Genomic DNA, 27,755 nt, shown 5'->3' with positions numbered 1-27,755 from the left:
GCCATCTTGAATTTCAGCCATATCCTGGAAGGTGTTAAGAAATGCCTTGTTTTTCAGTTAACTCATTAGGGAAACATTTGCTTAAAAGGATTTTGTGTGTTTGTGTGCCTGTTGCTGTACAAGCCACATTTTTGGGACACACAGTCTCGGAAAGTCTATGCATGTGATTGGCTGTTCAAGTGTGCATAACTTTCTCTGGCTTATATGCATCATCACTGGTTCAGATGAGGTTGTTTGGAATCCTACAAAGGTGCTGGATTTGCAGAAATGTCCCTTCTTTCATCACATTTGGTGGTGTCATCAGCAAGTTCTTTTAAACTTGAGGGCAAGTTTTGGTATATCACTCTGTTGCCATCTTGCTCATATATCTGTGTATGTAGTTCTTCCTGTTCTAGGCCCGGGAAAAATTGTGAAGTGCCTCTTGACTCAGACATTAGCTTCTAGTAAGCTGATGCGTTTTCCCACAGTTCTGTTCATTTCCATTCTTTATCCTGAGAAAAATGAGGGCATCTTTTATGGGGTGATGTCAGTGATGCCATAAGTAGAAGCTTGTTGCCTGTCTCTTAATAATATTGTATATTTGCAGTTGCTTGCAAATTACTTTGAGGTCATTAGATAGAATTCAGAAATCTGCAGTTCTTGCAGAGATACTGTCAACAGGACTCTGAATGAATAGGACACCATTTAAAAAGGAAATTTAGCCACAAAAATAAGAACATGCTATGCAAGGGGTCTCACCCCTGATAGCCAGAGTCATGTGTGAATTGATAATGATGTAGTGCCATGCAAACATACTAATGACTTAGAATCTCAGTTTTTAAAGTTAAGCGTTTCATATGCAAGTTCTTAAACCAGTCCCTTTTCTTCCACTTAGTTTTATTACTAGGCTTTTAAAAAAATATAGCAAAATTATCTTACTCTTCCTGCCCTATTAAATATGCAGAAACAGCAAGCAGATATGTGAACTCTAGGGGCAAGGAGAGGGTCTGTATTGATGTTGGCTTCCTCCTTTCTAGAAGAGTCCTAGGCGGTTGGTTTCCAGTTTGTATCCAAAGGTAGCAGACTGAGTTCCAGGACAGATTTATGATTTCCCTCTTATAGTACACAATAACTACACTAAAAAAGTAAAAGTAAATATAAAATTTCCAGTCAGAGAAGATTAGCCCCAGCACCAAGGACTACTGCCAACTGCAGCTGATGCTGCTTGGTTGAATGTAGTGTCTGTGTCCCTTTCACAATTTGATAGTCTGCCCTGTATGTGGGGAATAACTTAAAGCAACATTTTCCTTCTTCCCACAAAGCGTAGATTTTTGAGAAGATGTACTTAAAATCAAATATTGTCTTTATGAGTCTCATATAGTTCAAGGTATTTATAACTAGGCATCTGACTATTTACAAGCCTCTTCTAAAAAGTGATGTGCATTTCCTCTTCCCTGCAACAGTAAGTGGATCTGTAATTGTTGCCATACTTCATGTTTAAGTTTATTTCAATTTATATCCCGCCCTTCCCACCGAAGTGGCTCAGGGCAGCTCACAACATATAAAATCTAACATAGAATGTGCCATCTCTTCTATCTTTGTTTGCATGTGTTGTCCCAGAACATGATATTACTATGCTAGACTTGAAAACTGTGCAGTGTAATGTTTGGGCAGTATCTGTAGCCAGGCTGTGGTTAGAGATTTAGGTTCAGGATGTTCTCAGTGAAGTCACAAAACTTGTTTTTGCTGATCACTTGATGCAAAAGAGAGGTGATGTTGTAGTTCTTCCAGTTAATATGGTGTCACTCTGCACTGTTGCTGAATTGTTGATCTGTTTTTCTCTCCTGCTCAGGTATGGCCTCACAGCTGCAGGTGTTCTCCCCTCCATCAGTATCTTCGAGTGCCTTCTGCAGTGCCAAGAAACTGAAAGTGGAGCCCTCTAGCTGGGATGTTTCAGGACCGAGCAACAGTGACGAGTATTACAGTCACAGCAAAAATCTCCCAGGTGCGCAAGGGCCAGCAAGCTCTTCTCATCAGGTAGCAAACTTCAGCATCCCTGCTTATGACCAGAGCCTCCTTCTCCCTGCTCCTTCAGTTGAGCACATTGTGGTCACAGCAGCAGACAGCACAGGTAGCGGTGGAACAACATCTTTCCAGAACAGCCAGGCCCTAACACACAGGGGCAACATTTCTTTGCTGGAGCCATATCAAAAATGTGGATTAAAAAGGAAAAGTGAAGAGGTTGATAGCAACGGTAGTGTGCAAATCATTGAGGAACATCCACCTCTCATGCTGCAAAACAGACCTGCGGTGGGTGCTGCGGCCACAACCACCACTGTAACAACTAAAAGCAGCAGTTCCAGTGGTGAGGGGGATTACCAGCTGGTCCAGCATGAAATCCTTTGTTCCATGACCAACAGCTATGAAGTTTTGGAGTTCTTGGGCCGAGGGACCTTTGGACAGGTGGCAAAATGCTGGAAGCGCAGCACTAAGGAGATTGTTGCTATCAAAATTCTGAAAAACCATCCTTCCTATGCCAGGCAGGGGCAGATTGAAGTTAGTATCCTCTCTCGGCTTAGCAGTGAGAATGCTGATGAATATAACTTTGTCCGCTCATACGAGTGTTTTCAACATAAAAACCACACATGCCTGGTATTTGAGATGCTGGAACAAAACTTGTATGACTTCTTAAAGCAGAACAAGTTTAGCCCTCTGCCTCTGAAATACATTCGGCCCATTTTGCAGCAGGTGGCCACTGCCTTGATGAAGCTTAAAAGTCTGGGTCTGATACATGCTGACCTGAAGCCTGAAAACATCATGTTGGTTGATCCTGTGCGCCAGCCATACCGGGTGAAGGTTATAGACTTTGGCTCTGCTAGTCATGTCTCAAAAGCTGTGTGTTCCACTTACCTGCAATCACGCTATTACAGGTAAGGATCAGTTTCATATCTTCATACACGCCCTGTGCCAGTTTCTACGGAAGTTCTTTTCTCTGAAGTAATGGTTGACTTAATTTTTTTACCTTTCTCTGTATTTTCTGTCTGTAGTTGAGCATTTTCTGTTTTAATAAAAACATTCCCACCTTTGAAATTATTTGGAAATAATTAACACTTTGAAAGCAAAACTAGGCAACTGAAATGGAATAGAAGTTCAGATATCTGACTGATGCAAACTTGCTGCAGGCTTCAGGGAAAAATGTCCATAGTTTACACTTACATATTAACCTAGTGCCAGTGTAGTAGTATAGTGGGTTAGAGAGCTGTGGTAGGATAAGGGGAAGCCTGGCTTTAAATCCCTTTATATTCATAGTTTAGTGGGTGACCTAGTCTCACAGTGTTGGCCTAGTCTACCTTGCAGGGTTGTTGTGACTGTTACATGGAGGAGGAGAGAATCATATATGCTGTCCTGAATGCCATGAAGGAAAGGGTGGATTAAAACTTCAGAAAGCAACTGCTAAAAATAAGTAAATCTGCCACCATTGGTGCTAAGCTTACCTACAAACGAGCAATGATAAGAACTTAATGCACAATTACTTTTGTCATATAACAAAATGATATAAAATGATAAACTTTTTGATTGGATCCAGCCAGCTTTTTTGCTCAGTCTTGGTGAATTTGTTCCCTTATTACAGCTTCCATTCCATATGGCTTTTGTTCATGCTGATCCCATGATCCCAAACATAGTCCTTTCAGTTGTCAAAGGGAACTCTCGCCTCCATTTTTCACCAGTGTTAAAACTGATTGGATCCAGTCCAATTCTCACTGAGAATTGTTGAAAATGCTAGTGATCATAGAGTTGGAAGGGAACTTCAGAGTCATCTAGTTCAACTCCCTGCACAATGCAGGAAATTCACTAGTATCTCCACCCCCCCCCCCCACCAGTGACCCTTGCCAGAAGATGTCAAAAAAAAAAGGGAAAGGAGAAAAAAAACCTCTCCAGGATATCTGGCAAAACTTGGAGAAAAACTTTGGAGAAAAATTGCTGCCTGACCCCAAAGTTGTGAACAGCATTTCCCTGGACATCTAAGAAGGGGCCATGAGAACTAAACACTGATGCAGCCCTTCCTGCCCTCCCCCTCATGATCTGCCTAAGTTCACAGATTCAGCAATGCTGTTAGATGGCCATGTGACCTCTGCTTAAAAACTTCCAAAGAAGGAGAGCTCACCACCTCTTGTAAGGTAGCCTGTTCTACTAAGGAACCACTGTAACTGTCAGGAAGTTCTTCCTAATGTTTAATTAAAAACTCTTTTGATTTAATTTCAATCCATTGAATCACAGTGAGATTTCTGGGTGTCACGGGGACCCGATGCCTGAGCTTTATCAAGCCCTGATGTAACAGTGGGATGGGACTGGTCTTTATTTCTAAGGCAGTGGAGTTGCGGGGGGTGGGTGGGGGGAGGGGAGCTAAACAAGGACTGCTACTATCAGAAGCTTCAGGGATCTACATAAAATAACTCTTTGCTCTTGTGCATGATCAGCAGAAGCTGCAAGGTCAGGCAGGTAGTCTGTAGGCCACACTGTGTCTTACTTGGGCACCTAGTTATGATTAGATAATAGCTTTAGGAGGAGGCAAAGATGAGCAGAAAAGTGATGGAGAATGCTTAACATTTCTCACCCCCCCCCAATTCCTCCTACTCCACCACATTCTTCTGTGGGGTTCCAGATACTTGTTTACCTTGCAAAAACAGATGTGTGGAAACCTGCGAGGGGGAAAGCAGCTGTGGGAGGTATCAGTAGAAAAACAAGAGGTAGGGGGAAGGTTAAGCATTCTGCTTTCCTCTGGTTTTGTGCTGCAAATAATCCCTTCCCAAAACTATTAGTCTAGAAGAAACAGTGCTGAGGTTCATCTGTGTATGTGGTGTAGTCTATTTGTTTTATTTATTATTCACTTCATTTATAACCTGTCTTTCCCCCCAGCGGAGACCAAAACATCTTACATTGTTCTCCCCTCCTCCAGGCCCTTAGTGGCTAGTGGTTGCCAGCTTTCAGCTGGGCCTGGAGCAACTGCTGTCATCTGCTGCTAGCCTGAATCAGCTGCTGGCATTTGTTGTTGCTTAGCTGGAACAGCGCTCTGTGTTCTCTGTGCATGCTCAGAGAATGCAACTATATGGGGGGATTTAACTCCCCTATATATTTTAATTTTGATTTCAGATTTTTCTGCAAACCTGAGGAGGTCCTCCAAGTTTAAAAAAAAAAACCATTTAGCATCTGTGTGGCCTCAATCCATGGATTTAGCTATCTGCAGGTGGGGGCCACAGGTGAATACTAATACTTAAGAAGAAGGATTAATAGTTATCCTGCTTGTACAAATGTTAGGATATATCTAGCTTTTAGGAAATATTTAAAATAATTTCATAGTAACAGTGTCTTTGTAAGAGCATTTTTAAAAAATTCTGCATTGTGGTGTCTTTGTTTGAGACATCTGACTTTTTTTAACCACTTCAGAATAATGTTGTACTCTTGTCTGTGCTGCCAAGTAGGATCATGAACTTGAGATACATTAAAAAGCTGAGAGGGAAGGAAAAATAATGGGGTGTATGGCTTGCTGTTTTGTCTCTGGCCTGGTGCCCTTTTTAGGCACAGAATGAGGAAAACTGCTGCTTTTGTGAGCTGTCAGTGCAGCCAACCATCATACCAATGAAATGGATAAGATCATTGTGCTTGGCAGTAGAATATCGAAGAATATGTGTATACAGATGCCAACAATACTCAGCCCTGCTGCTGCTTTGATATTTTTTTCCAGTGGGTGGACAGTGTTAAAAATCTTTAAATTAATTGTATTAATGCCATAATTCATTTTCCAAATAGATTCAGCTTCATAATCAAAATAATCCTTGCTGTAGTTAGCATATGGCAGGTATCTGTATTGGGCTATGACTGGAGACTACATACCAATATTAGGATGCACTTATGACTGAAAAGTTCTCTGTTTTTGGTCGTTATACCGTTCTATCATGAAAGGTCCAAACAGTGCCATTCATTAATTACTTTTCTTTTATGTCTATCCTGACATCCTGGCAGAGTAAACTCAGAGCAGCTTACAAATCATGTGATTGTGAGGAATAAAAAACAATGGTTGGATTTAAAATTCAGACAATTAAAAGAAGTTCAACAAAAAAAATTGAAGTTGTTGATACACCCATAAAAATTCTCTGGGCAGTGTTGTAGGATATTATAGCAGAGATGATAACAAGGATGGTCAAAGATGGAGGTTTGGATGTCCCAAGTGCCTCAGCTGAGAGCCTGGTGGAACAGCTCCATCTTACCAGCACTGCAGAATTGTAATAGATCCTGCAGGGCCCTTATCTCAGGTGGGAGCTTGTTCCACCAGGCTGGGGCCAGGGCTGAGAAGGCCCTGACCCTAGTTGAGACAAGTTGGACATCCTTTGGGCCAGGGATAACCAGAAGATACTGATCACTAAATCACAGTTCTCTATGGGGCACATACAGGAAGAGACAGTCCCTATGCAGGGCTTTAAAAGTTTACACTAGAACTTTGAACTGGATCCGGTACTCTATAGGCAGTTAGTGCAGTTGGTGGAGCACTGGCTGAATGTGAGCCCACACATGCATTTCCATTATCATGTGTGCTGCTGCATTCTGCATCAACTGCAGTTTCTGGGTCAAGTTCAAGGGCAGCCCCTGCATAGTTAAAATAATCAAGTCTAAGTGACCATTGCATGGATCATTGTAGTAAGGTCCTGGGGAGTGAGATAAGGGACCAGCTGCTTGACCAGCTGAAGATGATAGAAGGCTGATCTCACAACCAAGGTAACCTGGGCCTCCATAGACAGGGAAGGGTCTCGGATAATCCCCAGGCTCTTGCCCCTTGCTGCCAGGACCAGAGGCACCCTGTTGGGGGTTGGGAGCCAGATTCCCGATCCCAAATCCCCATGGCCCAAGTATAAGATCTCTGTCTTTGTTGCATTAAGTTTCAGTGGGCTCTGTTTAAGCCAGTCTACCATGGTCTGTAATGCCCTGGCCAATACCTCTGGGACAGAGTCCGGTCGTCCATCCATCCATCAACAGATAGAGCTGGGTATCATCAGCATTAAGGTAAGGTAAGGTAAGGTAAAATTAAATAGCATCAGGGAGAGAATTGCCCCCTGTGGCACACCACATTCAAATGGGTGCCACTGGGACAGCTCCTCCCCTATCACCACCCTTTGTCCCCGACCATAAAGGAAGGAGGAAAGCCATTGCAAGGCAGTCCTCTGGATCCCAGTGTTAGCAAGTAGTTAAGATAATGTTATGTCCTACATTCAGCCTCACGTAGCTTTCTCAAATCTGCATCAGACCAGAGTTTATTTTGCAGCAGCAAGCTTAATTCATGGAAAGAACCTTGACACACAATCAGTAAACCATTAGGCAGGCTGCTAATCACTCAGTTTGTAAAAGACAGTTCAGAAGAAACGGTGGTGAAAAGCTGCTGCTCTTGCCATTTCAGAATTATAGAAAAAAAGGGGGCTCCCTGAGTTAAAGCAAAGCTATAATAGAAGAAACGTCAGGATGAAACTGTAAATGCTATTCTAGCAAAACATTTATTATAAGAAAATAATAGGGTGATAAGAAAAAACCCCGTGGCCTCTACTTCTAAGTAGCCTCTACTTCTGAACAGTCTATAATGAGAAATATAAGTGTCCACACAGGCACTTTAACATTCCAAAGCCTCTATCTTTAAACAGACTGCAATAAAATACATAAGAGTGCATGCAGGCACTTTAACATAGCCTCTTTTTCCAGTCTGCGCTTAAATGAATACTACAGTCTGCAGTAGAATAAATCAGAGTACACACAGGCATTTTTAAAGTGCACACAGGCACTTTTTAAAGGTTAAGAGTCTGTATGTGTCTCATAAACCAAAACATTAGAAAACAGTCTGTAATGAATTCTTCATTAAGAGTGCACACAGGCACTTTGTCAAAAACAAATATTCCACTTCACAGTCATGCGCACTTAGTCCACTATTGTTTCATTGAGGTGTTAGGATAAAGAATAAGTTCATCCACATGAAGCTGGTCCACGTTAGTATCAAACGTTTTATTGCTTTTATCAAGACTGATGTTTTTTAATGGAAACAAATCCTGTCACTTCCTCACAAGGGTCTAGCTCAATCTTTGTAAAGACGGAGTAAGTTATCCGTCCTTATACTACTACTAATACTAAAGAAAGGGTAGGTAGGGTTATGTACTGGTAGGTTTATTTGCACACACCTTTTTGGCAGAACAGCTAATAATTATTGCATCTATTCTCTTACTTGCTGAAGTTTCTTGCAGATTTAATTAGTCCTGCTTTTAACCCGTTTTATTTCCTTATACTGCATGCTGAGGAAATAGGATTCTTTGTATAAAAGCAACAACAACAAAACAGTTCATGGGCCCTAATTGGTCCATTAAATTCTACATCATATGTAAGCAGTATGTCCAGGGAGTTAGTACAGAGGCTATGACAACTGCACTTGCTTTGGACAGAAATTTTTGCATTTATTCTAAATAATGGCTGAGATCCAGAGATATGTATACATGAGAGAGAATGTAAGTGCAGCGGGAATATTAGTTTTTGGCCCTGTGTTTCCTATAGTAGAGCAAGCAGGCCAGTTTTTAGACAGCACAGCTGCTTGCCTCTATAGCTGTAGGAACTACTGTGCTCAAAACAGTTTCTTCATTTTTATGTATTTAAAACATTTATGTGCTGCCTTTCCATCTAAATAGGATCCCCAAGGTGGTGAATGTCAAATATTTCAACATTAAAAATGTTTAAAATAGAGTGTCTGTAAATATAAATAATTTAATAAAATTCAAATGCACAAACAATTGAGCACCTGTTATATTCACAGTCTGTCTGTCCTCCCACTGTGCCCTCAATAAAGTATCCCCCCATATCTGTGGTTTCAGATGAAATAATTTTTTTATATGAAAAAAGTTTGGCCACTTGTTTTTCCTGTATAGGGACTCAGGGCTTTTTTTTGTAACAGGAACTTCTTTGCATATTAGGCCACACCCCTCTTATGTAGCCAGTCCTCCAAGAGCTTACAGGACTTTTATTACAGGGCCTATTGTAAGCTCTTGGAGGATTGGCTACATCAGGGGTGTGTGGCCTAATATGCAAAGGAGTTCCTGCTACAAAAAAAGCCCTGAGCTGCACACTTCATATACAAAATCATCTGAGACGGTGTTGTAGAACATCAGACATTACAGTTAGTGGCTCCCTTCCGTTTATCCGGAAACACCAAATCCCAGTGTAAACAGAACACATTTTCTCTCTTCACTGCTCGTTGTCTCTTTGCAAATCTCATATCACTTCATTCTTTCTTTAAACCCTTGAAAGTAATGAGTGCAGCTGGTTATCCATGTAGGATAATTTAGGACAATTAGAGGGCTTTAATCCCTTCCCTTTCAGTTGGATTGGTGCGTGAAAGAGGAGTACTGCTCTTTTTTTCTGCTATCAGATATGTTCAGTATGGACATTTTATCAACCAATAGCTTATAGTTGTTTTGTTAGTCATCTTTGTGTCTATTTAATAATAGTAATAGCTTATAGTTGTTTTGTTAGTCATCTTTGTGTCTATTTAGTTAAGCTATTTTTGTGTTGAATCCAGTGATATTTTGATATCTAGGTATGTCCAAGGATAACGGAGCTTGCCTGTGTTCTCTGGCATTCCTTTCCTGCCCTTAGGAATACTGATTTTCAGGATCATAAGACGTGTGTGGAGTCTTGTTACCTGAATTTATTTATCTGTTCATACAAGCCCACTTGTGTCAGGTTAGCAAAGTGTGGTTGAGCCACTTTTGAGGGAAACTGCTTTCTTTCATTTTCTACCCCTTTGTTGCAGTTCTGAATCACTGTGGTGTACTGTTTAAAATATCCATAGCACTTCCTACAGTAATCACTTTTTCCCTTGCCTGGTCTTCCTTGGACTTTTTTTTTTTAATTCCAAGTTGAGTGCCATGGAATCAATGCATCTCATCAGTGTCACTATATAGCACTGAAGTGCTATGTCAGTTTAGTGTTATAGTGCTGAACTTAGAACATTTTTTAAAAGTCCAAGGAAGATGGTGCAGCGAAAAAGGGCGGGGGGGGGGGGGGAAGTGGCACTGCTTGAAATGACCATAGTGCTTCAGAGACAGCTCACTAATGGAAGAAAATTTGCTGTATGAACCCCCGTCCCTGTATCATTTTATTCAAAATTGAGCTGACAACAAATAACATCTGGTTTGGAATGGTAATGTGAAAAGTGCGATAGGTACATGAATGGGGGGGGGTTGTTTGTGTTGGGGTGGAAGGGGGCATCATTGCTCTCTCAGTTTTCTGTAGATGCAGTTTCACGTATGGAAGAAGCAGATAAGGTGATTTAACCACCTTTCCCCTTCGTGTTGCAGGGCTAGGCAAACCTTATCCTCAGCATTAAGCCCCGACATTGCTGGAAGACATTAGTGTGCTAGCAGATACAAGGGAAGGGGAGGGTTGAAAGTTGTGCTTGACCAGGCCCAGTGGGACCAAGCTGAGGCAGCACTTCAGGGACTAATCTTGTTTCTGTGGAAGAAGATCCAGCTCTTCATGCTGAGCAAAATAGTCTGGGGTGCTTCTGTTTGGCTTGTCTACTTGTGGAGGATTGTCTACTCCGGCAAACAGGCTGTTTAGGAACCTGCAAGCTTTCATGTAAGAAAGAGGTCTCCATTACTCAAATAACTCGTTCACCTGGAAGCTGTTTAGGGAAATAGTTCACCTTTTCCTCTTTCAGGAAGATCATCATGCTGTTAGGATAACTGCAGTAATTACAGTAGTCACCACCTTCCTTCCAGTCCTATTTTTGTCTAGCTACTAACACCTTCAAAAAAGAAAGGGGCAAAGTTTAACAGGCAAGATGCAAAAGTCAAGAGAGACCTGAGGAGAAAGAGAAATAATATATTATTTAGTGTAACTTTATCCCACCCTGTCTTCAAGGAGTTCAGGGTGATGTACATGGTTCTTCCCACCTCTATTTTATCTTCACAGTTAGCATATGAGGTTGGTTAGACTGGAAGGGTGCAAGTGGCCTAAAGTCTACCAGTGACTTTGCTCAACACAGTGGGATTTCAGACATGCGTCTCCCAGACCCTGGTCTGATATACTAGTGATTATACAACAGCAGCTCTAGCATAGCCACTGTTTGGAATCACAAGGTGATGAAGACCTGTATTTTCAGAGATATGTACTGGTTTTTTAACTGATATAGACCAAAGATGAGTTGCATGTAAATATGACTGAGGACCAGAGAAGAAATAGGTAACTTATATAAGGATGCAGATGAGGCAGTGGTTAGAGGTGAGATTGGCTTGGGTGGAAGATGGACAAAGAAAAATGGGAAGCCAGGGCTGGCATTCAGCTGCATCATACCCATGTGACCACATTTCCACCTCACATTCTTCATTGTTGAGATCACTACTACTGATCCAAAAGAACTGTCAGTTTGAGTTGCTATTTTCTAGTCTGACCATTTTTATAACCCTACGTACTAGGGTCGTCACCACAACAGAAAGCTAACTTTATCCTAACTTCTCCCCAGTTTCTCATAATTCCATTATTAGTTTACAAGGCTGTATTTAATTTCATATTGGATCCAGTACATAAGACTTTTAATTAAGAAATGAATTCATCCATCACCACTGAATGATGGAAAGTTAAGTTTACATATAAATGAGTAATTACAAGAACTTCATGCATGATTAATTTTTTTGTCATGCAACACTGCTTTGATGTGAAACGATGGATAAATTTTGGATCTAACTAGCTTTTTTGCTCTATCTTAGCCGGTTCCCCTCTTTATTACATCTCCTATTCCATGTGGCTTTTGTCTGTGTAGGTCCCCTTATCCAAGCAAAGCTGCTTTGGTTATCAAAGGGGACCTCTTCCTCCTTTTTTCGTCAATAAAAAGTTTGGTTTGTACTTTGCGGAGAGGTTTCAGTAAATTCATTGCTGGAAGATGCTAGGTATAAAACAATTCTACATGCCATGGCAACCTGATGCCTAGAATTTGTTGAGCCCTGACCTAAGCATACTTTACTGAATTCAGTGCGATTTACTTACAGTTAGGACTGTACTGTTAAGGGAGCAATCCTAAGCAAATCTACTCAGAAGTCAGTGTGTTTTACTCAGTTCTGAAGAAAGTTGTGTTAGGTTTGTGTAACAAGGCATTCCAAGCATAGTTGCACCCTCCACATCCATTGATGTCCATGATTTTAGAATGTTAAACAGAGTGTTTAACTCTGTTTAGGGTTGCACTGTTAATCTTTAGTTCTGTTAATTTTGCATAGAAGCAGTTCCCACTAAACTCAGTGGTATTTATTCCCAAGCAGCTGCCAGGGCAGCCTAAGGTTACAGTGTCAAGTTGTTCACTCTTATGTTAAAGTAGCTCTTATTTCCTTGTAAACATAATTAGAATTAGACTTACACCTGTTGCCTAGCTGATCTGCTTAAATTAATGGATGATTCATGTTATAGAAACAGTGGGCATTGCTTAAGATAATAGGTATTCTGAGATAATGCTACAGCAGTAAAATGCTAAACATGTATTTTTTGGGGAGGGGAATGCCAATTTATTATAGAAAACTCCTTAAGTAGATGCATAATCCTGAAGCCTGTAACTTGTATTGGACAGTGAAATGTATTAAATTGTTACCTGATTCATGGCCATGGAATTCATTGAATAATAAACATGAAATGTTGCATCCTTTCTATTTTGTAGGGCCCCTGAAATCATTTTGGGTTTACCATTTTGTGAAGCTATTGATATGTGGTCACTGGGCTGTGTGATAGCTGAGCTATTTCTTGGTTGGCCTCTGTATCCAGGAGCTTCAGAATATGATCAGGTATGTGTATGCTAGTGTTTCTGCATTTTTGTTTAAATCTTACTATGTGTTCAGAGATGGTATAAATGAACACTGTGACATGATTCAGGTGTAATGCCAAATCATGGTTTTGTGCTGTGCGAACAACTGGTGTCTTCTGCTTTAGCATAAGCAAGAGTTTGTTCTTACATCAAAACTACAGGCTGTGGTTTGCTTTTGCACTGCAGATGGTGATTTCAAGCCATCATTTGTTTGTGGTTCACAGCCCTTGTTTAAAGGGGGGTGAGGAAGCATACGTCATAGTTTTTTTTTTAATATAAAATTTTAACATGTCATAGTTCACCATTTCACATGTAACAACAAATTGTGATTTGCATCAGATTAGAAGTCATGGTTTGGCAGCTTGAGAGGAGGGTGGGAGAGAGCAAGCACGTAGTTTGTTTACATACTGCTAGACCATGGTTTGGTGTGGTGCCTGACCCACCCCAGTGTGTTGGATGCACATGAAAGCAATAGAATTTAGATTTTGATGATCCCATAATTTCTTTGGGTACCCTTATAGCATGGCAGCCGGACTGTTAAAAGAAAAAAATGCTGGGGTACTTTAAGTGACTACTGCTGAGTGATGGGATTATAATTTGTGATGCTTTATTATAAACATGATATACCTGGTCTTGGCTAGGTCTACTTAGGGTGTGTTGTGGCACTGAAACATCACTGAAGGCCTTTAGTCAGGATATATCCCTAACATACTCTCAAACCAGAAATCTGCCCCTAAATCTGGTTCAAGTGGAATTTAACAGCAGCCTTTTTTCACAGAACAGCTTATTTCATTAGATGTATGAAACAAGTGTTTCAGTGCTGTATGACAAGCTAGGGAATGTCATCCATGTTTCCTTGAAAGGGATGCTCCATGAGCATTTTGAGATTTTGGGCCTTCCTCTTGAAGTATCTCTGGACACGGGGTCTATTTTTTTTAGGGTTGTGAAAATAGTCCCAAAAATATTCAGGTCTAATTGGTATAACACATTTGTTGAGCTGGGAATTTGACATGTAAATAGAGGATTTATACACTTGCAATTGAGATGTATTTGGAACAGTTATTGCTGCAGAAATATGTTTAGGAACACAGTATAAAGCAGAGGAGTTTCTTTGCTTTGGAGCTAAAATTTATTATGTGAATATTGTCTGTTGCTGCTAATTTTCCTGCATATTTTCTTTTTTGAATTTCATTTAATGGTCACAGGCTGTTGATCTCATCAAAAACATCTCTTTTCTGTGCAGATTCGCTATATTTCACAAACTCAAGGCCTTCCAGCAGAGTATCTTCTGAGTGCAGGAACGAAAACAAGCAGGTTTTTTAACAGAGATCCGAACTTGGGATACCCACTGTGGAGATTGAAGGTTTCTCTTTTTATGTGGAATTTTGTTGTTTGACATTAGCACTTGCAGCTCACTTAAGAAAAAAATCCGTGTTGTAGCAGGTTTTAAATCATGAGATGAAGGTTGCAAAGTTTTTGTAAACAGGTCTTGAATGCCATTCATTCTTTTGCTTTTCTTTTAAAACTAGTAAAGGTAACTACCTAACTGCAGTAACTGAGTGTTACAGCCAATTCAGAATATTTTCTTATGAAGAACATATGTTCTGAGCAATCAAAGATGAAAGGTTTAAAGGGTTTTGGCAGGGAGAAAAACCTGTCCTTTGCACAGAAACAATGTTTTAACCCCCCCCCCCCCCCGCATATTTGTTTAACAGAGGCCATTTGGTAACAAGGTTTTTTGGTATTTACAAGCCCACTTAAAGCAGAAAGGATTTTCTTTTAAGTCCATAGAAAAAATGAGTTGATTTTTTTATCTTGTAAGAATCAAAGCCATCGAAACTTAGTTTGTGAAAAAAAGTAAGGAACTAACCTTTCTTTGCAGTTAGTTATAAAGCCAGACATTATTTGCTAATGACTTCATCTTCTGCTACCTCAGAAACCCTTTGAGGCTTGCCTTTGTACTGCTTTGTGGAATACCTGATTCCTTTCTCAAGTTGGTTGGTATTCTGTGTCATCAGTAACATAAATTTGGCATTGAGTTATTTTTGCAAGCTTAGGTAGCTGGGTTATGATGGCCTGTCCTTTCTGCTTCTTGTAAATGGCCACTTGTAAATGGCTGATTGCTTGTTTTATAATTTTTTATTGGTTTTAACTACAAAGAAAAGAAGCATAAGCATAGATAGAGTACAGAGGGGGAAGGGTAGGTACAGAATGGGAAAAACAGAAACAAAGAAAAATACAAATATATCAGTTACAGTTCTACCTCCAGATGAAATACCCAATACTTTTTGCCCGCAAGTATAAAATTCTCCACATATACTTTACCATCTTTATCTTCCATTATATCTTTTTTACTAAACTCTTAAAATATGTCTAAATTCTTCTTCAACACATAAAAGCCTAAAAAAAAGAGAAAAAAACCAGAGCAGTCTCAACACAAAGCTGGATGGCTGAACTAAACCATATTGAAAACACAGACTAACTTATTAATTTAACAGTATCAACATTAGAGTAAATATATAAAATATCGTTTGGGGACAAACAAACTTATTAATTTAATAGTATCATCCTAGAATAAACATATGAAGCCCCTATCTTTATCCTTAAGAGGCTAAGAATAAAATATAATAATTTATCTGTCTCAGTATGAGCAGTTTCTCCAAACATACATACTAAGAGCAGATCTGCCGAATAAAACATTGTATAGCCTACTCTCCTAACCTGTTGATCCAAATTAACTGTATATTTATCTAACATTTTAACAAAACCTTTCCATCCTTAGAATCTCCCTTGACCTTTTACAATCACACGTCAGTTCTTATTAACAATTCCTTATTTAATTACCCACAGAGGAAACCACAACTCAGAAACCCTTCTTCCTGGGGAAGTTTTTACATCTTGATTTTTACTACTTAACTCAACCATATAAAAAGTACAAACTGGTTTATTAGTTTAACAATATCATCATTACAGTGAGGATAACAGACAAATATCTTTATCTATTAAATGCAAACCAAATTAAAAATAATTATGTTATCTACCTTCTTATGTAGCCCAGAGGTCCCACCTAGCCTTTTAAAACCATATATAAATTCTTACTGTGAGTTTCATATTCAGCTGTTACATTATCTGTCTTCTTAAAATGTAAAGACTTTTCATTTATTTAGCTTTTATATCCATATCACTCCATAAAAGACAACTTAATATAACCCAAAGATCACACTTTGCCTTTTAAAAACGCATGTCAATTCTTACTGAGAGTTCCATATCCGACTATCTGTAAAAAGAGAGTTCAGAAGTCCTTCCTGAAGAATTTCCACATCTTGATTTGTTGGCTGGAATGTACCTTCTCTCTTCTCAATGCGGTCGTCCCTCTCAGTAACGGTGGAAAGAATTCTACACCATTTGTTCCTCACTGCAGAACTTTACTCAGTCCCGATTTCTGGTCTTGTTTTTTAACTGCGCCATAAGGTTCCATTTTGGTTTTCTTTTGTTCATTTTGCAGCGGATGACTTTCCCCTTCTAATTCCACAGACATCACCAGAATCTCTTTAGAACTCTGCTCATGTGGATTTGAAATTTCACTAGCTTTCAGTATAAAAGCTCCCATTTGCTTTCTAATCAACTCCGTTAAAGAACCAAGATCCTGTCTCAGAGAAATAATACTCCATAGTATATCTTTTTTGTAAAACATTTCGCTTGGCAGTGCCATTTTCTCTGTCAGCAAACTCAGTCTCTTAATCCAGGTTGAAAAGTAGTTTAAAGATCCGGTTAGTCTGTCATTCCACATCTCCAGCTGTGATTTTAAATGTTATCATTTCAGTTGTAATCAGACGGCAGGGACAAATCTCTCTAAAATATATCTCATTTATGTTCAGTCCATATTGCAGCCAAATAATGGTCTCTTTAACATATATCCAATTATAATCCGGGTCGATTTAAGTATTTACATTCAGTCCAATCTGGATTGTTACCGATACTTAAAGTTGCTCTTTAACTTTCGAGGCCTCATTCACAGGAAAGGTAGGCATGTAACTGACCTCTTTCCCTTCCTTTGAGCTGCCTGCCTGTTGTTATGTAAAACGACCCATTAGCCAATGGTATTGGAAGCACACTTACTTGTCAGGTAGAGTTGTCATTCTTGGGGTAGAGAGGCGATACATCAAAAGCTTACTGAAGTGAAAGAAAGCAGTCCGGTGTTCACCTTTTTCTTCTGCGTCAGCTATCATGGCGACGAAACCTCGGGACATGAAAGAAGGACAGGATCAGCTGCCGCTATGCCCCTAACTTCCCACAAAAGTCCCATACTGAAGGAAAACTCCTCCGAGGTCTCCCTATGGGGGTGCCATGTCAGTAGCACCCCTCCAGCTGTCAGATTCGAGGGTGCCGCAAGAGGACGATCTGCGGACACCCTGAGCTCAAGGCGACGTAACCCAGAAGCTGGCTGATTGTTTGTTGTCCTATTGTTATTGCAGTAAAATGTCCCAGCTGTTTGTAATATGTATTTTATTTGATAGACTCCAGAAGAACATGAGTTGGAGACGGGGATAAAATCAAAGGAGGCTCGGAAATATATTTTCAACTGTTTGGATGACATGGCGCAGGTGAGAGTAGGGGGAGTGATAATGCTACTTTTTGGAAGTTTGTGGGTTATGACTCAGAGCAGAAGTATTTTTCATCCACTTTACACAGGGTCTCCTTCTGTAACAGTGAGGGCTAAAATGTAAGTAGGGGATTGTGTTCAGTAAGCTTCTCTTAAACATGCCTCTTAAATATTTGATTCCAGCATTTGTATATTAAAAAATGGGGGAGGGGGGAATCAGGTACAGAATGTAAAACAGAATTACAACTGCATTCTCCGGGAAATTAGAAAAACAATGCTTGGTGTATCCAGCTATTTATTTACTTGTAATAATGGTTTATGCAGCCATTAAAATTTATGTGCACTTCTTTTCTTCCAAGGTAAATATGTCTACAGACTTGGAAGGAACAGACATGTTGGCAGAGAAGGCTGATCGAAGAGAATATATTGATTTGCTAAAGAAAATGTTGACAATTGATGCAGATAAGAGAATTACTCCGCTGAAGACTTTGAACCATCAGTTTGTGACAATGAACCATCTACTGGATTTCCCACACAGCAATCAGTGAGTTTGTGATACAGATGCATGAAACAAAATTCATTCTGTTTTGCAACCTGCCCAGTCTTGAAGCTGCAGGACTAATAATGAGACAAAAAATAAAAATAAAAAAATCTCATACAAAATTATATTAGAAAAACAAAGGCGATCTGAAGGGGAAAATGTGTAATTTTGACTGATTTATCTCCTTTCAGTCTTCCAGCAGGTCCATTCTTATGTACTTTTGGGACTTGCTGGAAGTGTGTGGTTGAGGTCAGAAAATTTAGGATTAGCTGGTTTTCAGGGCTGCTTGAATTTGGGGGTTATGATGGCAGGAGGTGAATGTGCATGGTTTTGTGATGGAGAAAGAATGTTGCACATGGACAATGTGAAGAAATTCATTTTTTCTTTGGAGGTGTGAAATAAGCAAAACTTTCACTCTGAGTTTTAAGGTCCCCCCCCCCCCTCTCTGGGCAGAAACAAGCAGGAGGGGGAGGGAGGAGTCAGTTCACTTGCTTTCTAGACTTCCCTCAGCCCATCTTCATACAAATGCTAATAGGTCTAGACAGATGGGATGGTCAAGCTACCCTCCCTTCAAACAGGGAAAAGGAGATTTAGAGAAATTAAATACCAGAGAAGTTTCAGGAAGGAAAGTTTTGGAAACTTCCGGAAAAGCTTTGCTGTCCTGGCCTGACATGTTCAGTGGATGGGAAAAGGAAGAAGTTAAAACTAAGGGGAGCAAGGAGGAAGGGTCTCTCTTTGGTACTGGGTCCATCAGGGCAGACAGAACTCGTAACTGAGGTCTGGAGGAGGCAGCACCACAGGGACAATAAACTGTCCCTATGGTGACTGGGTGCTGGGCAGCAGGGGACACAGAGGCGCAAAGCCTCAGATCTTGGAAGGGAAGCTGGGACTCCTGGGCAATTCTTTACAAGGTCATGTGGTGGTGGATTACCAGAGAGAGAAATAAAAGATTTTCCACGTGGGAAAAATCTTGGAGGGCAGGGTGGAACCTGCAGACCCATTCCACCGCAGGCAGAAGTGAAGATTAGATTTTGATAACTAGTTTCACAGACACACACACATCATTTTTTGCAAACACACCAAACAGATTGATATTTCTGGCTAATGTTTCTTTTAATGTTTGTTCTTTTGTAGTGTGAAATCATGTTTTCAGAACATGGAGATTTGCAAGCGAAGAGTTAACATGTATGACACAGTTAACCAAATCAAGAGCCCTTTCACAACACATGTGGCACCAAACACAAGCACAAATCTCACAATGAGTTTCAACAACCAGCTTAATACTGTGCACCATCAGGTAACTAGTTCTATTGTCTCTTTTTGAACGACTGAAAACTTGTTTTGAGATTTTCAGAAGTGAGTCTCCTTAGTAACATAGATCCTGTTTTCAGTAGCTGTATGTACTTGATATGAAAACAGTATAATATTTAATAGACAGCTGCATTATCTGCCTGTAAACTTTCATATGCAGTTCCAAGCATCTTGATTTTTAAAGCGCATTAAGGTTTGAGCTCTCTCAAAGAGTGGCTCTCCCTCTATGGCTTCCTTCACCTGTCTGCCCCTTAAGATCTTAAAAGTGAGGGACCCAGAAAGTCACCTCATTCCATCCTCTCACTATTTTCTCCTCTCCTGTCGACCCACCAGCTAATTTTTTCTGCCCCTGTCTTCAGTTTACTCTCCTTTACTGGGGAAACCTATGGCCGGACCCAGTTACATGGTGGGGAACCTTCAAGGGCTTGCAGGGAGCACCTTATTTTCTCCTGTATCCCTCTCCACACAATTTCTTCTTTCCCTTCTACGTACCCTGGTAGCCTCAATACTTCCTGCTTCCTTCTCTCCTGTCCTCCCACCAATCAACCTACCCTTTTCTGCCACCCATATTCAGCTGTATTTATATTATTTAATTGTTTCATTTATACCATGCCTCCGTAATGGGGTCTCAAGGCAGTTTATGTCATTCTCTTCACTTCCATTTTATCATCACAGCCACCCTGTGAGGTAAGTTAGACTGAGAATGTGTGTCTAGCCTAAAGTTACCCATTGAGTTTCATGGCAGCGTGGGGATTAAAATTTGAGTCTCCCAGGTGATAGTCATAAACACTACATTGGCTTTTGGGTGGTGGCTGCTATTGAACAGTAGGAAGCAGCCAGGTCTGGATGAGTCATGGGTCATATTAAGTCTCCTGGTGGTTGCTGGTTGACTTGGCCCCAGTGAGTCCTCCCTGAAAGGCCAAAACAGCCCAGGAAATGACCTGCTTTTTTACTTTTTTCTGCCTTTTTTACCTCCATTTTTTAAACTGTTTTTTTACCCCCACTTTTTTACTGCCTTTTTTTTACCCCCACTTTTTTTTTAACTGAAAGCAAGGCTTGAAGATTGGCAATACTCTTGTGGTTGCTTAGAAACCCCCACAATCCTCACTGCATAGAAGATACGTTTCTGAAAGCTATAGGCATGGTTTCTGTCATTTGCGGGGATTTAACCCCCTAGTCTATTTTTTCATTAAGATTTCAGATTTTTCTGTAAACCTGGGGGTGATGTTCATGTTTATAAAAAGAACTGTCTAGTCTGTCCATGGCTCCAGTCTTTATATTTACCCATTACCCAGTCTTTGGATTTATCCGTCTCCTCTGATTTGGCCATGTTGAGAATTAGATATAATGATAAACAGATCCTGTTGAGAGTCTCTGTATTGAGGGAAATAAGGACATATGTGAGGGGAAATGTGGCTTTCATAGAGGTTACCTGGAAAACTTCAAGTTCTGTTTATACATATCTCCCCTCAGTTTTAGAAGAAATACAAAGCACATCTTTAAAACTTCAATCATTCTACTGTTCATATTATTGTGTCTTGGGTTTGTTCCCTAATTGTAGTTATCTAATCTTTTACTGTTAGTTATCATGAGAGTTTGGAGAAGGTAGCATATAAATTTGAAAAAAATAAAATAATTAACTTGATCACGAGATTCTAAACTTTGGTAAGGAAAGAAGGGGAGAAAAAATGGGTTGGGGCTGTTGGGGAGGAAGAAATAGTGTTTTCATAGCTATGAGAATATTTGGTGTTGGGGGTAAGGTGGAGAAGGGAGAATCTGTAGCTAGGGTTACTACAACTTGTAAAAACCCCCATGCCCTTTACTCTTGGGATTTCTTGTGCTTAACTGGTGGTTGGTGCTGTAATAGTACTGGCCCAGGGCTTTGCTTTTCAGCTGGGATGGTGCATTCACAGTACCAGCACTCTGTTGGGAAGTGGTGCAGGAGAAGCACCTAGACTGAGTTTAGAAACTTTTTTCTCACCTCAGTCTCAGCATTGATCATCTGTTTTGTCAAGAAGGCCTTTTTGTACATATCCAAGTCAGGTGCTACTTTATTCTCTGCTTAACAGGCTAGTGCTGTGGCAGCCCTTTTCTGGTAGGTGGGGCAGAAAGAAAAGAATGCCTGAAACAGGTGCTGAAAAGTAGAGCAGGACAAGGGGGAACAAAATCTATATGCCAGTCCTTCCAAGAGAGGAAACACAAGAAACTGGGTTGGGTGAGTTCAACATCATATGCCTTGCCCAGCCATCATTCATCACTGCTGTGGCAATCTGTTGAAAATTCCACAAAGCCTGTCTTACCAGTGGAAAGTGTCTCATAGGCTGGCAAGTAGCACATTTCCATTATAGGGTGGATGCTCAGGAATTTATTTCAGTTACATTGAATGGGCATGATGTGCCTTTGATATAACATCAGCCTACCTTTGATATAACAAAACCTTGGAATCTAGTGGGCTAGTGACCTATTTCTGGAGGCATATCACATGCTTGTAAAGAATTTTGGATTGGAATGTTCTGATCCAGCAAGCTGTTTCTGATGTTCTGATGCAAAAATACATTCTAAGGATCATTTACTATATTCTGGAGTAGATTCAAGGATTCTGAACACTATGTGAGTTAGTATCAGTTTTGTCAAACATCAAACACTTCCTTCCCCTGGCAACCTCCTGTGCCGCTCTTGTCACTTGGGTGCAAATGTCTAGCCAGCTTTTAGAGACGTGTTGTCTTATAAAATGTTAGGTTATTGAAAACCTGGATAAAATGATCCCTTTGTTATAGGCAAGCCTGATGTTTTTTCAACCAAGATAGTGTATTGGTTTTGTTTCTTTAGAAATGGGAGGGCTTCTAGTGTCCTGGCCCCACTGGTGGACCTCCTGATGGCACCTGGTTTTCTGGCAATTGTATGACAGAGCGTTGGGCTGGATGGGCCATTGTCCTGATTCAATATGGCTTCACTTATGTTCTTATGCTTGATAGAAATATCTGACAAAAACATTGGTAGACCCGAAACTTACAGTACGCTAATACTACATATTATTGGTTTTTCAGGCTGGTGTTTTGGCTTCCAATTCTACTGCTGCTGCTACTTTGTCTCTGGCAAATTCAGATGTTTCTCTGCTCAATTATCAGTCTGCTCTGTACCCATCATCTGCTGCACCAGTTGCTGGTGTGGCACAGCAAAGTGTTTCTTTACAGCCTGGAACCACTCAGATCTGCACTCAGACAGATCCATTCCAACAAACTTTCATTGTGTGTCCACCTGCCTTTCAAAGTAAGTGTGTATTGGAAATCTTTCATGCTGTTGGCACAAAGGAAGTATAGTAGGTAAAGGATGTTGTGGCCTTTGCTGCTAAGATATAATGTGCTTTTTTAAAATGACAGCAGTAAAACTCAGCAGGAAGGTGAGGTAGGTTCTATGTATGCAACTTAAATATTAAAACCATTCTGTATATATTTTTAAATAAATGGAACATGTAAAAATAGGATGAGATGACATTTTTGTTAAATGTAACTGAGCAACCATTTTCATCATTTTGGGATCTATTAAATGAATCCACATATCTTAGGATGTTTTGGGTAGTTGACAAGGACAAAGCTAGGTCTGTTGTCTCATACTGAGCTTAGTTCTAGGCAATGCAGGCATTGTGCTACTTCTGGTACTAATAGAACACTGTGATGAAGTAGTTTCTGTGGCTTACAGTTTCTTTCATGGGTATAAAAAAGAATCTGTTCTTGTTGATGTATTGTTACCTTCATTCAAGCAGTTGTATGATGGGTCCCTAGCAGAGCCTTCACACATTCTACATGCAGTTAAATAATTCAGCCTCAGTACTCTGCAGGTGGCAAGAAATAAAAGATTATATGGTCCCCAGTGGGCTTCACCAGTAGGTGTTAGACATTTCTCCATTGGTATTTTGATGCTTCAAAATCTATTTCCATATGTATGACTCTTCCTTCCTATTCTACATCACTCCAGAATTCAGCCCAACCATGATATTCACAGGCATATGTCGTGTGTACTTCCACATCATCTACTTAATTTTAAAAAATCAGGAAAATATTGGTGAAGAATATATCAGTATGCCACTCTGTAGTGGAGTGGTTGGCTAAATTAATTTGTTACTGCTTTGTAGATGTCTGTTGCAAAAATTGGGAAATAGTTATCAGGAAAAAAAAAACACAAGGAGACTTGCCCCCTACTTTCCCCCAGGCCTTCACATCTACACATGTACATGTAGATAAAATTGAGCAGCAGAGAAAGTGACATGGTTGGATACACCTTCAAGTCGGCATCCATATATCTAATAGCCATTTGGTCTCCATATGTAGATATAAAACAGGTAACTTCTGCGAATTTTGGGACACCCAGGTTTGCAGAAAAATCTGAAATCCTTAAATTAAATTTTGGGGGTTTGGGGGGGGGGCAAAGTGTTGTTTGTGCATGTCCAGACAATGTGAAACTTACGTCCAGCAGCTGGGAGGTTCGCAGGACCCAGGGGCAGCAGCATTCGTGGCAATGTGGGGCGGGGGCAGGGGAAGCCACAGCATGCCTGGCTACAGGCTGGAAGCCTCGCTGAGCCTAGGGTCAGTGACATTGATGGTGATGGGGGGGGGGAGAAGTCTCAGTGGGTCCAGCAGTATTGATGGGGGTGGGAGCTGCAGTGGGCCTAGCTTGCCTGGCCCAGAAGCAGTGGCGGCAGTGCAGGGGGAATTGCAGTGGGCCTGGTTACAGAGACTGTGAGCCTTATCTGGCCTACAAGGCAGTGGTGGGGAGCCACAAGGGGTCTGGCTACAGAGGCTGGTCCCAGAACAGCCGTTGATTTCCCTTGCCTGTCTGAGGAACAGCAGTGGTAGCGATGGGGTGAAGGAGAATGGTAAAGGGAGGAAGGGATCTCCCATGAATATTGTGGGTCCCCACTTGTATTTTATATTTCCATGGCGCAGAGTGGTAAAGCTGCAGCGCTGTAGTCAGAACTCTGCTCACAATCCTGGTGGAAACTGGGTTCAGGTAGCCGGCTCAGGTTGATTCAGCCTTCTATCCTTCTGAGGTGGGTAAAATGAGTACCCAGCTTGCTGGGGGGAAAGTGTAAATGACTGGGGAAGGCAATGGCAAACCACCCCGTAAAAAGTCTGCCGTGAAAACGTGAAGGCAACGTCACCCCAGAGTCGGAAACAACTGGTGCTTGCACAGGGGACTATCTTTACCTTTACCTTTAAAGACAGAAATCAGTTCATTGCTCTGATTCTAGTAGTTGGAATTAATTATTTAGTGTATTTGCATTTGCAGCCTTCCTGCTTCTTCATGTTTTAGCTTTTGGTAATTGGACTTTGAAAAGATGCTGGGATAGTTAGAGAAATCAATTAACCAAGATCTGTCCTTTGTTTGAAACAGCTGGTCTTCAGGCTACAACAAAACATTCTGGATTCCCTGTCAGGATGGACAATGCTGTTCCAATTGTGCCACAGGCACCAGCAGCTCAGCCACTGCAGATCCAGTCAGGAGTTCTCACACAGGTAAAAGTGATTCTTTAAATGATACTGTTGGTATAGTCTGGATTGCAGAAGCAAATCAGAAGAAATTCTTTGTTCTCCTACATTTACCGGTAGAATCCTGCTGAGTGACTCTGAAGGGAAAAAACAGCAAAAGGTTGGCAATAGTCTTGTTTCTTTATTTAGAACGCCTCTCTGCTTTGACCCCTTGATCTGCAGCTTTGACCCTCACAGTGTTTCCCAGTTTTAAGTCTTAGGCAGTTTTCATTCACAAGGTGCTGCGTTGGTACAGATCTACCACTGTGGCAAAATATCTTTACTATGGATAAGAAAATGTTAGAAAGGAATGAAAGATTTTATATTCTTTTGCTTAGTTAAATTCCTCTTTCAAATGCCCCCACTCAAAACAGGAAAACATTGTTAGTTTCTTTTTGTGAAAGCGATAAAAAGATTGCTTATATAATATTCAGTGTTTATTGTGATAATTTAAATCAATTTTGTATTCAACTCAAAAGCAAGGGGCAGGGTTTTTTCCCCCAGAAATGCTTATATTTTTTTCTAAATTACTCTTTTTTATAATGGGGATGTTTATTCCAGAATAGAAGAGCCTGGAATCCTAATAGTTGCACAGATTACTTACTAACATAAATTCATGGTCTTTGCCACAGGACTAGCATTACATCATTGCAAACATGTTCAGGCCAGGCATGATTCAATTAAAGATGCATTGTAAGTTGTCCTTTATTTGTCTTGTGGAAGGCATTTGGAAGTGCTCCAACTATACTACATAAACCTCTTTTCATATTTTATATTGATGCAACAGACAGATGGTTCCTATCTCCTGGCAAATGCATTAAAAAAAAAGTCGTTATGGTGGTATATAATAACGCTGATAATTGAATAATCCTGTATTTTCAAAGACATATTTAAAAGTAGTCCCAGGGATGGCAATGATGGTTGTGTTTATATTAAAATAACAAAACTCTGGTTTAAAAATCAGACACTTCCATGATGGTAGAAGAGCTGACCTATGTTTCCAGGTTTTTCTGGCACTCATTTAGACACATTCATGATTACAATTTGACCCAAGTGCACTGAACAGTAAAAGGTTGTTGATATACAGGATTGCTTAGCATCACTTGTATTCTGGTGATATAAAGAGCATATAAATTTTTATGCGTGCCTGTGAATTCTGCAAGCCACTCAAAAGCTCCACTAGTCTGTCCTTGGGGAGAAAGCCTTTCTGGCCCTGTTGCCTCCGTACATTTGTTTCACTCACTGCCTAATCTACATTTCAGGGAAGCTGTACACCACTAATGGTAGCAACTCTTCATCCTCAAGTAGCCACCATCACGCCGCAGTATGCGGTGCCCTTTGCTCTGAACTGCGCAGCCGGCCGGCCAGCGCTAGTAGAACAGACGGCTGCAGTACTGGTAATTGCCTCCCTTGATTGTGTTCACTAACGGAGTTTTTGTTTTAACTTAGACTTGCAGAGGGCATGGAAGCATGTGCCATCTTGTGGCTGTGTTCTTGCTACATCTTAATGTCTTGTTGTTTTTCCTCCCAAACATTGCTGAAGCACTGTCTGACTCTGATGTTCAGTGTTGCTCTGTAAAGAATCCAGATCCATTGACTGTTGTTCTTTACTAGTCTAGTATGCTGATAATGCTCTTCTCCTAATCCGAGAAGAGTGGTAATTGTATTTCTTCTTTGCTTTACTCTCCTATCTTTTATGTTTATTGATTGAAAACAAAGGGGATGACCATTAGGTTGACTCTGCTCAGGTACTTGGGTTGCCTGAACTTGACAAGTTTAGCTGCTATTATTTTTTTAGCTTCTTCGCATGTAGAAATGTTTTAGGCTCTGAAAACCTCTAATACCAGCAAATGCTTGATTAATTTATGGCTTTTATAGTCCAGATTTCTTAACCTCCATTGAACAATGATGACCTTAATTCTCCCTGGCATTTTATTAACTCTGACCAATCATTGGCAGTGTGCATCATCCTCCGAGAGATGTTGCTCCCCACCAATGCTTTTACTTCCTTTTGCATTTCTTGGTTGAGATTAAAGGTGAGCTCTTACCTTCTAAACTGTTTCTCAGACTGGTTTCTTCTTAAACCCGGTGGGGATATTAAAAGAAGTGCAGTGTACTTTTTCAAAATTTCCCTTCCTGTTCTGGATTTATCTGGTTCCTGCATTGGAATTTACATTGTAGGTGCCACAAAACAGTCAATCGGAAACTCCAGAATCAGATCAGTGAAGCTAAGTGCACTTGAAATCCTGGTGTCCTCACGTGTCTTGCAAAGCACACTTCATTTGTTACGTATATCATTGTCTTTTGTGGCTTTAAAGTGATAATTCATGAGCATCGTTCTCCTCAACAGAGATAAACTCTGGGGCACTGCTAGCTCTAGTCAAAACAAGGGTCTTACCAAATTGAATAACAGTGGAATTGGCACTTGTGCCCCTGCGCAAGAAGGCAGGAAGGAGAGGAGGAATAATGGCTCTGTGTGCTTAGGACCATTAATGATCTCACAGGTCTCCACCTGCCTCCTCCTGTGTTTAATCTGACCCTTTTAAGGTTGAAATACAATTCCTGAAATATTAAGCTTCTGTATAATGGATCCTAAAAGGCTGTTCAGTGATTGGTTACTATCAGAAAGCCGGCTTGGCCTTCTCACCCACGAGACTACTCTGATTAGTCCCTTTTTGAACACCAGTAAGGGAGAGGGCTGTATATGTGCTGCACTAGAAGAAGAATAAAAATGAATTGCTGAGGAAAACGGAATTCAGAGACTCTAGTGCATATTATGCAAATTAAGCAAATTGCATCTATTTGCTTACATTGCATAATTCTGTTAATGGGAGAGGGAGAAGAGCTCTGCAAGGCACTGAAGCCCCAGCCCCTCACTATTGGAATCTTTTTCTGCGCTCTCTCTCTCTCTCTCTCTCTCTCTCTCTC

At 40.6% G+C, this 27,755-nt stretch overlaps 1 protein-coding gene across 7 annotated transcripts in view; it reads left to right on the top strand.

Moving 5' to 3' along the window:
* HIPK1 (homeodomain interacting protein kinase 1) overlaps window positions 1-27,755 on the top strand; it is a 49,004-nt gene that overhangs the window by 2,856 nt on the left and 18,393 nt on the right. For 3 of the 7 annotated variants that reach the window (XM_060231198.1, XM_060231199.1, XM_060231195.1), the window contains 9 exons: window positions 1,832-2,909; window positions 12,704-12,827; window positions 14,091-14,210; window positions 17,365-17,451; window positions 17,810-17,994; window positions 19,126-19,288; window positions 22,350-22,572; window positions 24,694-24,821; window positions 26,090-26,224. In XM_060231198.1, the coding sequence (XP_060087181.1) occupies window positions 1,834-2,909; window positions 12,704-12,827; window positions 14,091-14,210; window positions 17,365-17,451; window positions 17,810-17,994; window positions 19,126-19,288; window positions 22,350-22,572; window positions 24,694-24,821; window positions 26,090-26,224 (2,241 nt within the window). In that variant the 5' untranslated portion in view covers window positions 1,832-1,833. Of the gene's footprint in view, window positions 1-1,831; window positions 2,910-12,703; window positions 12,828-14,090; window positions 14,211-17,364; window positions 17,452-17,809; window positions 17,995-19,125; window positions 19,289-22,349; window positions 22,573-24,693; window positions 24,822-26,089; window positions 26,225-27,755 lie in introns of those variants that run through there. The other 4 variants (XM_060231197.1, XM_060231196.1, XM_060231201.1 and 1 more) reach the window with 2 other exon arrangements.

The sequence above is a fragment of the Heteronotia binoei genome, chromosome 2 (assembly GCF_032191835.1).
Source record: "Heteronotia binoei isolate CCM8104 ecotype False Entrance Well chromosome 2, APGP_CSIRO_Hbin_v1, whole genome shotgun sequence".
Taxonomy (NCBI): Eukaryota; Metazoa; Chordata; class Lepidosauria; order Squamata; family Gekkonidae; genus Heteronotia; species Heteronotia binoei.
Note: the sequence above shows the minus strand (reverse complement) of the source record. Positions and strands in the feature narration are given on the sequence as shown.